General features: G+C 42.9%; 1 protein-coding gene across 2 annotated transcripts; it reads left to right on the top strand.

Annotated features, from left to right (window-relative positions):
- The first annotated feature begins 10309 nt into the window (after positions 1–10309).
- On the top strand, positions 10310–13667 carry LOC306791761 (mediator of RNA polymerase II transcription subunit 30). Of its 2 annotated transcripts, none has more exons than XM_079288632.1 (5): positions 10310–10425; positions 10766–11001; positions 11735–11893; positions 12149–12238; positions 12870–13667. In XM_079288632.1, the coding sequence occupies exons 2-5, from the start codon at positions 10780–10782 to the stop codon at positions 12963–12965; spliced, it is 567 nt and encodes a 188-aa protein (XP_079144758.1). In that variant the 5' UTR covers positions 10310–10425; positions 10766–10779; the 3' UTR covers positions 12966–13667. The 2 variants fall into 2 exon arrangements, with proteins under 2 accessions (XP_079144758.1, XP_079144759.1); XM_079288633.1 differs by having other exon boundaries at positions 12996–13667.
- Positions 13668–13880: the final 213 nt, after the last annotated feature.

Below are 13880 nucleotides of genomic sequence, written 5' to 3' on the forward strand. Positions count from 1 at the left end.
GTGTATCCGGGTTTACCTGGACCAGGTCTTGCCTCCTGTCGTGGTTGTGTCATACATTGAATGTACTGTAATTACATTGAATGTGTTGTAATTCACTATCCTGTTCTACACATGACATCATTGCACGCCTGTCCATCCTGGGAGAGGGATCCCTCCTCTATTGCTCTCCCACAGGTTTCTTCCTCTTTCCTCCCCGTTAAAGGGGTTTTTGGGGAGTTTTTCCTGTTCTGATGTGAGGGTCCCGGGACAAGAAGATGTCAAACGTGTACATATTGTAAAGCCCTCTGAGGCAAATTTGTAATTTGTGATTTTGGGCTATACAAAAATAAATTGAATTGAATTGAATTGAATTGGGGCAGGAGTTGAAGACGTATTTGGGGGAGTGGGTGTTGCCGTGGTCGGACCTGCATGAGTGGTTGGGGCAGGAGTTGAAGACGTATTTGGGGGAGTGGTTGTTGCGGTGGTCGGACCTGCATGAGTGGTTGGGGCAGGAGTTGAAGACGTATTTGGGGGAGTGGTTGTTGCCGTGGTCGGACCTGCATGAGTGGTTGGGGCAGGAGTTGAAGACGTATTTGGGGGAGTGGTTGTTGCCGTGGTCGGACCTGCATGAGTGGTTGGGGCAGGAGTTGAAGACGTATTTGGGGGAGTGGTTGTTGCCGTGGTCGGACCTGCATGAGTGGTTGGGGCAGGAGTTGAAGACGTATTTGGGGGAGTGGTTGTTGCCGTGGTTGGACCTGCATTAGTGGTTGAGGCAGCAGTTGAAGACGTAGTTGGGAGAGTGGTTGTTGCCGTGGTCGGAGCACTTGCATTAGTGGTTGAGGCAGCAGTTGATGTATTAATAGAAACGGGTGGAGCTGTGGTCGTTGCTCCAAGTGGAAACTTATTGGGAATAGAGTTGAAAAATGATTTAGGTCAGTGTTACGAATAAAAGCTAGAGTGAATGCCAACAATACTTTCCATAGTTACAATCTATCCATCTATGAACAAGATTTAGCCAAGTCATTGTGTTAGACTTCTTCGTTTTTTACTTGTTTTCAGTTATAATGTTGTCTTAATCTGAAAATCCCAGTGAATGCATTGGCTCTCTTGTCATGTTGCAAATTGAGATTAAGCTCTACTCTGATGCTTACCTGTAATGTACTCAAATAATCATGATTCTCTGTTTTCTCTTGACTACTTGCACAACAATTGCATAAAGCAGGTTTCTATTTCTATTAGAGCAGTATAATAAACATTTGATGGCTGTACACGACCTATTGACCAACATGGAAAACATATCAAACCTTTTCAGGACAATGGGACAAATCTGCATGGATGACTCAACCACACTGACTTTGCCAAGGTTTTTAATGCAAGAATAATTATTTACCAGTTACTTCTTATGTGCAAACTGCAAAAAAGAATCTTTACAGGGATAGTAAAGTCTTTTGGCATATTTTCTTGAAGAACCTTTTAAAGAATTACCTTTCTGAATGCCAGCAGAGCCTGTAGGCAAAATCCCAGAGCCAATATCTTCATGGTGGAGAGTCAAGAGGATGCAGAGTTGCACCAGAAATGTTGCTGAAAATGTCCTATTGCTCAGGAGGCAGGCTGATGTGTTTGTATAGTGCGAGTGGCAGTTCTTCCACTGGTACCTGGTCTACTCCTTCTTCTGGACAACTGAGATGAAACTTTTTGTTCTTGCTTTTATACAAAAAAATCTCGTTCCAGGAAGGGTAGCGGTGAATTTATGACGTACAGTATGACCTGGTCAAGGAAGTTGGTTGGGGAGGTGTGTGTGTGAGAGGCATGCCTCTATGTAATCTTTGTACTGTGCACTAATTAAGAAGTGCTCACCTTCGTCATGACACTTGTTTCCGAAGTTAGAACACTGTAGTTAAGTTACAGAAATCAAACACTCAGACTCTGGTCTGTTATAAGGAAGTATGAATTCTTAAAATATAATAACAAGCTTTCTGGGACTTTGTTCCAGATATGTGGAGCAGAAAAACTGAACGCTGCTTCTCCATGTTTAGTTCTGACTCTGGGAACAGAAAGTAGACCGGTCCCAGACGACCTGAGGGGTCGGGATGGTTCATAAGGTAGTAGCAGATCAGAGATGTATTTTGGCCCTAAACCATTCAGTGCTTTGTAAACCAACAGCAGCATTTTAAAGTCAATTCTTTGTTGGACAGGAAGTCAGTGCAAAGACCTCAGAACTGGAGTGATGTGATCCACCCTCCTGGTCTTAGTGAGGACTCGAGCTGCAGCGTTCTGAATCGCCTGCAGCTTTCTGACGGACTTTTTACAGAGACCTGTAAACACACCGTTACAGTAGTCCAGTCTGCTGAAGATAAATGCGTAGGGAAATGTTTCACAATGATGGAAAATATTCGGATCACTTCCTCACTGTGATGTTGACATCTGGTTTAATTTTTAACTGGAATGGGTCTGAACGGCTTCTATGCAAACTTCCCTGTACTTACATAGCTTCATGTCATTATATTATTCAGATTGGGTGCATTTATGGCCAGGTAAAACAATGCAGTAATCATGAAGAGATGAATTGAAATGTGAATACATCCCCCTTCCTCCTGGTAGATAATTGACAAGTTCAAATATGCTTTCCCCATGTGCACAGCTTAAGTTTCAGGATAAAGGTCATTGCTGAGATTCCATTCCCGGATGAATGCTTAAAATAGACAGAAAAAAAGCCCTTCAGCATACTTGATTTTTGGTCAGTCATCAATCTTCAAACTCTACCACTGAGAGACTTTATTTTGCATTTCATGGCATTTTGGATATCTTCTTTTCTTTATATATATATATATATATATATATATATATATATATATATATATATATATATATATATATATATATATATACGCGCAAATATGCAATCAGCAGCAACTCAGTGCATTTAGGCATATGGATATGGTCAAGACGATCTACCGAAGTGCCAGACAGGTTTGGGTATTTCAGAAACTGCTGATTTTTTGGGATTTTCAAGCATCAGCCATCTCTTGTGTTTACAGAGAAAGCGAAAATATCAGTGAGCGTGTTTTCTCTGGTCAGAGGAGAATGGCCAGACTGGTTCGAGCTGTTATAAAAGGTGACAGAAAGTCAAATAAGCAGTCTTTACAACCGAGGCATACAGAAGAGCATCTCTGAATGCACAACACGCTGGAACCTTGAAGCAGAAGGGCTAAGCAGCCTCACCGGCTGTCACTCCTGTCATTTAACAACAGGAAACTGAGGCCACAAGTGGGTTGGAGGTGGGGTTGTAATGGTGTGAGGGAATATTTCCTTGGCAGACTTTGGGACCCTCAGTACCAATTGAGCATCCGCCTCAGCCTACCTGAGTCTTGTTGCTGACCATGACCATCCCTTTATGACCACAGCGTAGCTATCATCTGACGGCTACATCTTCCACCAGGATAAAGCGCCATGTCGCTATAAGCTGAAATCATTTGACTGCTTTCTTATATGGACCAGAAGACATGCATAATTATTTTTATTCTGTTTATTCTATTCAGTTAATCGTTTTTTTGAACACACCAGGACAAAGCAAATACTTATACTAATGTACAAATAATTATACAATTACACACACACACACACACATGTTGCGCCAAAGGTCAACACGACTGCTATGGTGTATTTCCTCAATCATGAATCGTCTAAGAAGGAACTCAGATTTACTATGTGTTCAACAGTACTATACTATAAGACTCACTCCAGCTCTGGGCCTCAAGAGGGAACTCACTGCCAAAGTCCATGAAGAACAAATGATCCAAACAGCAGACTGACAGAGGTGGAGATGTGGCTCTGCTCGCTCTTCGTAGTCAATCCGCCCGTGCCCGTCATCGATGTGGGTCTGGTCCCCATCGTTGTGGTGGCAGGGATGAGACTGGTTGCTGTGGTGCCAGTTCCTGTGGGGTCGGTTGCTGTGGTTCCGGTTCCTGGGGGGCTGGGTCTTGTGGGGCTGGTTCTTGTGGTTCCAGTTCCAGTGGGGCTGGTGGCTGTGGTTCTGGTTCCAGTGGGTCCGGTTCCTGTGGGGCCGGTTCTTGTGGGGCTGGTTCTTGTGGTTCCAGTTCCAGTGGGGCTGGTGGCTGTGGGTCTGGTTCCTGTGGGTCCGGTTCCTGTGGGGCCGGTTCTTGTGGGGCCGGTTCTTGTGGGGCTGGTTCTTGTGGGGCTGGTTCTTGTGGGGCCGGTTCCTGTGCAGCTAGTGGCTGTGGTTCTGGTTCCAGTGGGGCCGGTTCTTGTGGGGCTGGTGGCTGTGGTTCTGGTTCCAGTGGGGTCGGTTCCTGTGGGTCTGGTTCCTGTGGGGCCGGTTCTTGTGGGGCCAGTTCTTGTGGGGCCGGTTCCTGTGCAGCTAGTGGCTGTGGTTCTGGTTCCAGTGGAGCCGGTTCTTGTGGGGCTGGTTCTTGTGGGGCCGGTTCCTGTGCGGCTAGTGGCTGTGGTTCTGGTTCCAGTGGGGTTGTTGTTGTTGGTGGAGTCGTCATTAACTGGCTTGTTTCTTTTCGAGGTGAAGCTGAAGGGTATCTCTGTGGGACCATGGGATGTTTGTCCTGTGTTCTGTGTGATGAAAAAAGGGACGAAACAACGATATTTACGACATAACATGGCATTGATGCTATGGAGTACAATATTTGAATGTCGAAAAAGTACTCTTCGAATGCGTGTTACTAATTTTGGCATTGATTAAAATGACAAAAGGCATAAACAATGAAAGAACAAGAGGAGGATACAAAACATACGTCTAAAGGGTTATTGGAGTGAGTATATTTGAGTTTTGCGGTACAAATTGGGTCTATTTTATTAAAAAGAACAATCAAAAGTTTTTTCCATAGTTTTTTTTCCACACTTATCTACTTCGTACTGCAGTGAAGAGGATTTTTACCATTGCACAGACGAATCCCAGCAGACCCAGTGGAAGCAGCCCCAGGAAAAGATACTTCATGGTGGAAGAGAGACGACTTCCTGCTGAGGACAAACAAGACAGCCAGAGATCCCCTGTGAAAGCTTCTCTGTTTGTCACAGCTACTCACTGTTTCTTTCCCCAGAGGCTGGCCTTTTATAAGGCATTCCGTTTTTTAACCTGATACCTGTTTGAATGTAGGAAGCCTTGCCCCAGTCTCCACCCCAGCTCTTGACCACACATGCAAAAACTGAGCCAGCTGAAAAGAGCTACCTTGTCTCTGCTGGTTCTGTTCAGCAAAAAGGCCTCCAATCACTAAACTGCAGCTATTTATAGTATCTTTTTATGACTGTGATTATCCGTAGAATCTAGTGAGACACTCACAGATTAATACTTGACGATATATTTTGGGCTTCACATCGTTGAATGAAGTACAATGTAAAGCAGGATTCCCCATTTGAATTTGAAGCTGCATGGAAGATCAGTATCCCAGTGAAAAGACGTGTTCATCTGACCATAATTACGGTCAATTAATAAACACACAGTTGATATCAGAGTTTGGTATTTGTGAACGTGACACTACTTGACCCAGAGCGGACAACATCTTCATTCTAAACTGTAAAAAACATCAAAGATTACACAGATGAACTGAAATACACTGCGAGCAGATTCATGAGAGACGAAACAAAACAAGATGGCACGACAGACGGTCTGAATTTGAATGTGATGTTATTTGAATGCAATGGGGGTATCCTTTTCGTACCGAGACCAGTGCAAGGGCAAACGGGGCGGATAGTGGGAGAAGCACCGGTGAAAGTGATAACTTTAACGACGGCTGCAGTCAGTTATTCCAGTGAGCCAGCGTGCACAATACCAGGACCTCACCTCTGGGATGCAGCTATCATTAATGCTAATAAATACAGCTGTGCTTGTCCGACATGCCAACATGTCTGCTGTGGAAAAGATGTGTTGACATTTTCCCCAAGAGGTTCCCATTATTTCCCTCCCAGTTTCTAAAGTTTGTCATAAAAAATACATTTAAGAGTCCAATAGTAGTTAAATTAGCATTTAATTTGCCAAAACATCCAGAGAAATGTCACATCCTGTGTTTATGTAGCTTACATCTGAAGCCTAGCGTTATACATTATGTCTTGGGATTGAGTCGTGACAAAGCACTTCAGAGCATTATGATGGTGTGACAGAATCTGTGATACGATATCAGCCCAATGCATCGCAGATCAGAACAGAGACGGCAGGCACCAGCATGGGGCCTGCAGGGCCCGAGCAAAGAGGCAGCCGTTGCAGCTGAAGCCGTGGGGGCCCAAGGGGTGTGGTTGTTGCTGCAGATTGGGTGGCATCAGTTGACATGGTGCCGCCGTTGTTCACTGTTATATTTGTACAGGAGTTACAAGGTGTTGTAACAAGCAGCTCCTGTCAAGCATTGCACAAGAGATGTGATAAGTCACTTGCACTTTTATATTCAAGGGTCAGTTCATTATAATAAAACAATATATAACAAATACGCCCATCACCACCTCTAAAGCACTCTTATTTACACATTACACTCTGCCCAAAGTGTGAAACTATTCTACTGAAACAAATGCCACTGTACAATTTTATTTATTTTTAGTGCCATGAGCCCACAAATGAAAAACATTTTTAAACCCGGGTAAATAAAACCAGAACTATCTGCATGGATCTAGAAGTATAGGCAAGAAAAAATGCAATTTGGGTAAAATATCCCTTTAACAAATACGTAATTATAGATGATAAAAACCAAAAGACAAAAAGGGGCGTTGTACAGATATTACTAAATAATATTATAACAACAGAAATAAGAAGATGGAATGGTGTTCTTGTCGGCAGCACTTTTCTCTCCGTGTTATTTCCTGCCTGGTTGTACTCTCAGTCGATGCCATAGATAACGCTGCAGCCCAGTGCGTCTCTGTCTCAAGCCAACAAGTCATTGGTAGCCACACCATGCAAATGTCAAGCCCCCGCTGCGCCACGTGAGTTTATGAGGCATGAAGACATTCAAACTTTCATATTGCTGCAGCTGGTTCACAGGCCTGCAGTACATCTCTGCACTCAAATAATTCTCCCCTGACTGCACACAGTATTTGCATCCATCTCCTTGCTGTATTTCATCTCTCCTGTAGTCCAACCCAACTCTTTATTGTTCCTGATAGGTCGAATTTAGTTGATCTGAAAACACTCTCTTGGCTGAAGACAACGAAAAAGACGAAAAAATGAATACGGTCGGCCAAAATGATGGAATTTGGTCTCAGTAAAAAATAAAATCCAAGCAGAAATGCCTTCTCTCTGTACTAAAACAAACAACTCAGTTTTCTATTTACCTCCATTTACATAGACTTTAAGATGCATTTAAATGTTTCATTCCCCTCTGACTGATTTGACTGTGGTCACACTTGAGCGAGACAAACAGAACTCATCTGTGCCCTGTGCTCTAAATCAGGGAGGCTGGACTGTTGGCGCGGCTGTCACAGCTCCATCACAGCCCTCCGAATATGGACACAAAGGCAGTTCTTCAGCAACAGGTGTCCAGAGTGTCCCACAAGGAGAGGAACACAATAGTACAGAGAGATTTTACAGTGTAGAGGAGTATGTTAGAGGATATTTCCCTCCATTCCACAACCGAAGAACAACAGGTTAACAGCTCTTCATCGCTTATTGTTTATTGGTGCAGCTACATGTTGTTGCTGATCATTTATATCTCCATGTTTGAACAACTTATAATAATAATATAAATCCTTATTTTTGACAAAGAATGTAGGTTGACGTTTGTACAGCGCAGTTTGATGGAAACAGGAACGTGTCTGTTTCCTCTTCATATTCAACTTTTCGCTTTCGACCAAGCCCAGGTAGGTTGCATTCCCCTAAAAATAGAATGTTACCACAAAGGTTTCTCCAGGGTTTCTCTGGTGAATAATCTGCTTACTTTGACTTTTTTTCTTACCCCAATCTACATAATTCGGATTAAAGCACGTTTGATTTCCCCTTGTTTCTGCTTAACAGCGTTTTTACTTTTTAAAGACCCACCTTATCTTTCCATAACAGTTCAACTTATCTATTTTTAAGGAAAGGTAAACAGATGGCCCCGCTCATTTTGATTTTATTGGGTTAAAGACAACAGAGATACGGGTGTGACAGAGAGGCTTCAAGTGGTCAGTTACACAATTCTGACCGGGACTCTGTGTGGCATAAAGATGAAGACTGATACAGTTGACCACAACGTTCCTCTGATCACCATCACATCACAGCCTGTAGGACAGAGAGGGAAACAGCACTTGTCCGTGAAACAGGTTGTTCTGGCAGCAGTGCGTATTTCATTTGTGACACTACGATGCTCGTAGGAGTCGCTCAGAATCCCTTTATGAAGGTCCTTGTGTTTCTCTAATATCGAATATGTAATTGAGTCCTTTTCTATTGCATGAATGTAATGTTTTATTGCCTTGGTAGCTTCATGTAATTCAGCCATAAAGATGAGAGAACACAGTCAGAAGCAGGAGGGGTCTTGTAAACCATGAATCAATGGGTGAAGTTTGAAAGAGTGACTTTACGTGAGACGCGCGTGTATAACTTAACATAAAGATTACCGCTCCTCCCGGCTATCTTGTGCCGTACAAAGAAAGGTCTGTTTGGTGCCAGCAACAGATGCTTGCAAAGGATGGCATATGGGGAAGCAACCCAATATGTTTTCATCTGGAAATTGTATTCGTTATTTTTTTGAGGTTACATTATGAGGTGAGAAAGGTCAGTAACACAAGCAAAAGTGTTTCATATTATTTCATTTGTGTACTAATTACCGTATTATTATTATTGTTTTGTATTACTGTTATTATTGTTGATCCAAATAATCAAAGGGGTAAGGGAAAAGAAGTTGAAGATTCCCTCAGACAATAGAGATGTTGTCTTGATGATTAACCTCATGGAAATAGATTTGAACCTGGATGTTTGTTGTTTTTTGTTTGTTTTTTTGTTTCTCGCACTTGAGTTTGTTGGGATGCATGATTGTCAAACCAGGTATTAAGTATTTATAATTGTCTCCTGTAAATCCTCGGACTGCCGATAAAAAACACAAAAGAAACAAAGAGAGTGAAATGAAAGCACGCAACGTTTAGAAAGCCATACAGTGAAGCTGGAGCCGTGCTGCTTCTGATTGTCTCTTAGACTATCCCTGCTGTTCATCGTCATCAGTGTGTTCCTTCAATGCCTGACTGCAAACCAAAATCTCCCCCGAGGATACTATCACGGCTCGGGCTGAAGATCTGCAGTGAACACACACAGGACCATTCGGGAAATAGTGGCTACACAAACACAAGGAGGAGTAGAATCCTCCCAACAGTTCAGAGTCAAAACAGGGACGACTCACTGCAATGACACCTGAGCACAGAGCGGGGGAAAGTAAAATTAGCTCTACTTTCAGCTTCACAGTCAATTACTTCTGTTTTGTTTTTTTCTGCTCTTGCCAGTGTCTTTGCACCCGGCTTAAATCGATTCATACTGACCTCGGAGGGAATGGAAAATATCTGCAAATACTGACAGATTTTATCTTCTAGAAATGACATATATTTCATAAGCTTAAACTTTAAGTTTTATCAGATAGTTATCCATTTGCATTTGTTAAGGTTAACACAGGGCCTTTTAAAGTGTAAGCCACAGCACACCGAAAGAACAAAATATATTAGATATTATATATATATATTCCTGAAAGGTTCTAGCCCGTGACAAAGAGTGCAACCTTTGATCTTATGTAAACATGAATAAAGTCAGCCGCATTGATTGAACATATAAATGATAAATGATTTGCCAAATCTCACTGGGCAGGCCGGATTTCAACCACTCACTCATATGACCTTCATTTAACCAAGAAAGCCTATAATTATTATTGTTGTCGTGAGTTTATTTTTTTAAATAATTATGTAAAGCGGGACGTATACACTTAGTGTATGTGTATCAAATGTGTATTAAAGTGATGAATATATGATGAATTGAATTATTAATGCTGTAAAGTATTTAAAATTGGCTCCACCTCAAGTAGCTACAACATAAAAAAATGCTGCTTAAACATTGATGCATCAGTAACATGCATCCAATAATAAATAGATCAATACTGATAATAGGCGTTGTCATGACATTTCAACGTGACTTCAACGTGAGTATTGTTACACCGCAGTAGAGCTACTTATGCTGATGTAAAGGACATGAATACATGTCAATACGTTCAAGATGATTGTGTGGTAGTAAAGTTGGTGTTTACATTTCCCTCAAGACCTACAATGTCTCCATCTAACGTTAGTGGCGGGAGATGTGTCCGACTGTGACCGGAAGTGACGCGTTGAAAACAATAACGTGCAGCGCTCTCTGCAAGAAATGAGTGGGAAGGTCTCATTATGTCGTATTCAAATTAACATATAAGCAAGTGTTATTTTATTTTTTTGCAGTTACTAGTACAAGGTGGAGGTATTTGGGCGGCGCTTACCCGAAGGACCTTGTTTTTGGTAAGCGCTTTTCTGTACTCGCCCCCAGGTTAGTTAGCTAGCTAGCAGCTAACTAGCTAGCCTCGATTAACGTTATCGCCGGCTACCTAGTTTAGCTACCAAGATTAGCTTTTGGCTGTTAGCAAACACGCGATGTTTCTTTAGTATCTAGAGTGCGCTTATGAATAGACTGTGGAGTTTGTTATAAATAACTGTTTACGCATAGGAGATATAGTAAGTTAGAGCGGCGTTACATCGCCAGGACGTCACGCAAATGGTTTATTTTGAAACTCGTTCAAATATTCAAATGATGTGGTCTCACGTGACCATTTTGCACTTTCTCTCGACATCTTTCACCCAGATATTTGCGTTGGGATGGCAGCCTCGTTACCTCAGAAGGCGGGTGGGATGGCAGGGATGCCCCCTCAGCATCAGCCCCACCCGCCCCCCGGTGCTGCCTCGGCCACAGGTCAGCAACCCCCCCAGGGAGCCCTGAGAGAGATCTCCCCGGTGTTCCTCTGTCGGATTGGACAGGAGACTGTCCAGGACATTGTTACGCGCACTATGGAGATCTTCCAGATCACAAGAGCCACACAGGTACTGGACACGCGACTGATAGCTGGCTAGAAATAATGATTTCAATTAACAGGGAATTTGTTTTAAATGCAGGAATCTGGAACTGTTTGTGCTAAAATCAAATGCTCACATTTGAGTTATGGATCCTACAAATGTGCATTTAGTAAATAGTTTTTGTTGCTGTAGATTGATTAAACAGTCAGCACTAGTTTTTCCCACCTATCTACTTCGATGAGCGGGTCAGAATATTAGCATTCAGTCATCAAATCCTAATTTTAAGTTTCCCTTTACAAAATAAAGTAGAATAATTTATTCTCTAAGACATCTTGCAATAGCTACTGCTAGAAAACTTCAGCATATAGTATACTGTGTGTAAAACTTAATTAAGTACTACCATCTGGTCCTTACTGCCTCTTGTCAGCTGTGTGTGGATGCTGTTTTTCGAGCTGACAGGGTTCCTCTGTTGTCTGTCAGTCTGCATTTGTCCCATCCTCCTCTCTGGCGTATCTGCTTGGCATGCTTGTCAGCATCTGTCTTATTCATCCTTCCATCTCCACCTGATCTGCATCTCTAATTATCTCTCTCAGTGTGTCACTCACTTCCTCCAGCTTGTCCTTGTCCATTAAACTGAGCAGAGTTTTGTTTTTTTTCTCTTTTTTTTTCGCCGGCACTGAAAACTCTGTTTGCTATCTGAACTGAAAATGTCCACGACCGTTTAACTGACGAGAAACGCTGTGTGTGTCTTTTGACGTAGCTTCCCAATGGTGTGACCCAGAGCCAGGCGATGTACCAGGACCGCTTTGGGAAGCTCCAGGAACACCTACGGCAGCTCGCCCTGCTGTTCAGAAAGCTCCGGCTCCTGTACGAACGCTGTGTGGAGATGACCTCTGACCTGCAGGAGGAGTCGTCGGAGGTCAGCAGGGAGCATTCGATTTCTGCTTAGATAGCAGTTTCACGCTTTCTTTTCAAATATTCAGCTTTTTGTTTTTAGGAAATATTGCTCGAAAAGACACTGAAAGTGATTCCATCTTTCCGTCCTTTGATTAGGGCTTGATTAAATGCATTTGCAGAACAGTCGGTGTGTCCTATGCCACTTGTTACACTTTTCTTTCATGCATTCATAGACGGGAGGGGTAACAACCTGTCTGTGTGCGTTGTGCCTCCTCAGCTTCTGCCGTACGTTGGAGAGGAGCTGGTTACTGTTAAAGTGGAGCCCTGCAGTTCTGCTGTCAACCAGGAGAGAAGAGAGGTTCTAGAGGTGTGTTCCTGTTTTCCTTCTTTGTCACAAGTATTAATTACCACGGTGCTGTTGTCACATTGCAATACAATTAGTTGTAATATATAAAATACATGTTACGTAATGACAGATTGGTGGCATGTGCCTGGTATTGCCAGATATTGAAGTGAGACGTGGTCTTGGAAAATACAAAGATAATCCAAGTCCAACACTGCTGCAGCGAGCGAGCAAGACAACATATTTAGCTGTTGAAGTCCCCTCCAAATGCCTCTAGGTGGCAGTGGTGAGACAGGCCGAGGGTGTGGGTGAAATGCAGAAACCGTGCGTCATGTGCGGCATTAGTGAATTTAAAACCAGGGTGTTTTTGTGATGATTAGATCCGATATTCCAGCGGGATGAAGATTTCAGGCAGGTTTTGAAATTGCAGAATCGTGAAAAAGTTTGCCTGAGGCCTGGCAAGCTTGTTTGCTTCATCAACAACAAAAAGTATCTATTTTTACTTTACAAACTCCTCCAGCAGGAATGATCGTGAATGAGCCTCAACTATTAACAGTGTTTATAGAGAGTAAACAAGGTGTTGTGCTGATTGTTATTGATTGAGAGAGAGGAGATTTACTGATTGGTGCCATGTGCCTCTCTGGTTCTCCTGCAGAAGGTACGGCAGAAGAACCAGGAGATGAAGGTCCTGATGGATCAGATGAGGAACCTGCTGTGGGACGTCAACGCCATGCTGACACACAGGAAATGATGGTCCCACCAGATCCACTCTCTCTTTCAGAGAGCCGTTCCTCCGCAGACGCATGGACTGCATGAAGGCAAAGACAAGTTGAAATGAGGGGATTTTCTCTGTGATTTGGAACACGGGACCTTTCACTTCATCGCTGAAACTCACAGGTCACAGAACTTCGGCCGTTTTATTATTTTTTATGTTTGAGTTGTCGGTGGGGAAACTATTATTAAGATGGGATGATGAGCGCTAAAAAGGGGGGCAACCTGATCCACTTCAACTCCAAGCATCATTCTCTTTCTGTACAAGGCAGCTGACAACCCAGTTTATGTTCGACAAATGCTCCACAACTGTTATTGTGTCACTGCGTTTATTCTGATAACTCATGGACTCTTGAAATAGAGTTGAAATCTGTATTGCCTCAGGTGAAAACGTTGTCCATTCATGGTGTTTTTTCTACCGGGTGCCGACTCGACACCGGACAGACTTGAATTGGCGGCAGGTCGTTCTTCCAGAAAGCACAGGTGCTGCTCTGACGACGACTGTTTACAATATGAACAATTGGCCTTATTGTGTTCGGTCAGTTGTAAAAAATTCAAATTAGCAGCTGTGTGTGTGTGTGTGTGTGTGTGTAATGAGATTAGCTTCCTGAGTGCTAGACAGCACACCTGTTCACCCTGAGGGGGGTGAGACTTACTTGCCTGTGAATATATTTTTGTAAACTGTGGGACTAAATGAGTCATTTCCTTTTTTTTTTGTATGAAATAAACCTTTTTTTTTTTTTTTTTACATAATGTTTGAACATGTGCTTTTAGATACAATAGCTCTGACTTTGCGGCCATTGTTTCAATTCCAACCCCGAGGGTCGATGTGGGAATGCATGATTGAGATTGTGTACAAGTACATCAAGGCGTATCCAGCAACACGTAATGATAC

Source organism: Melanostigma gelatinosum (assembly GCF_949748355.1).
Source record: "Melanostigma gelatinosum genome assembly, chromosome: 17".
NCBI classification, from domain to species: domain Eukaryota; kingdom Metazoa; phylum Chordata; class Actinopteri; order Perciformes; family Zoarcidae; genus Melanostigma; species Melanostigma gelatinosum.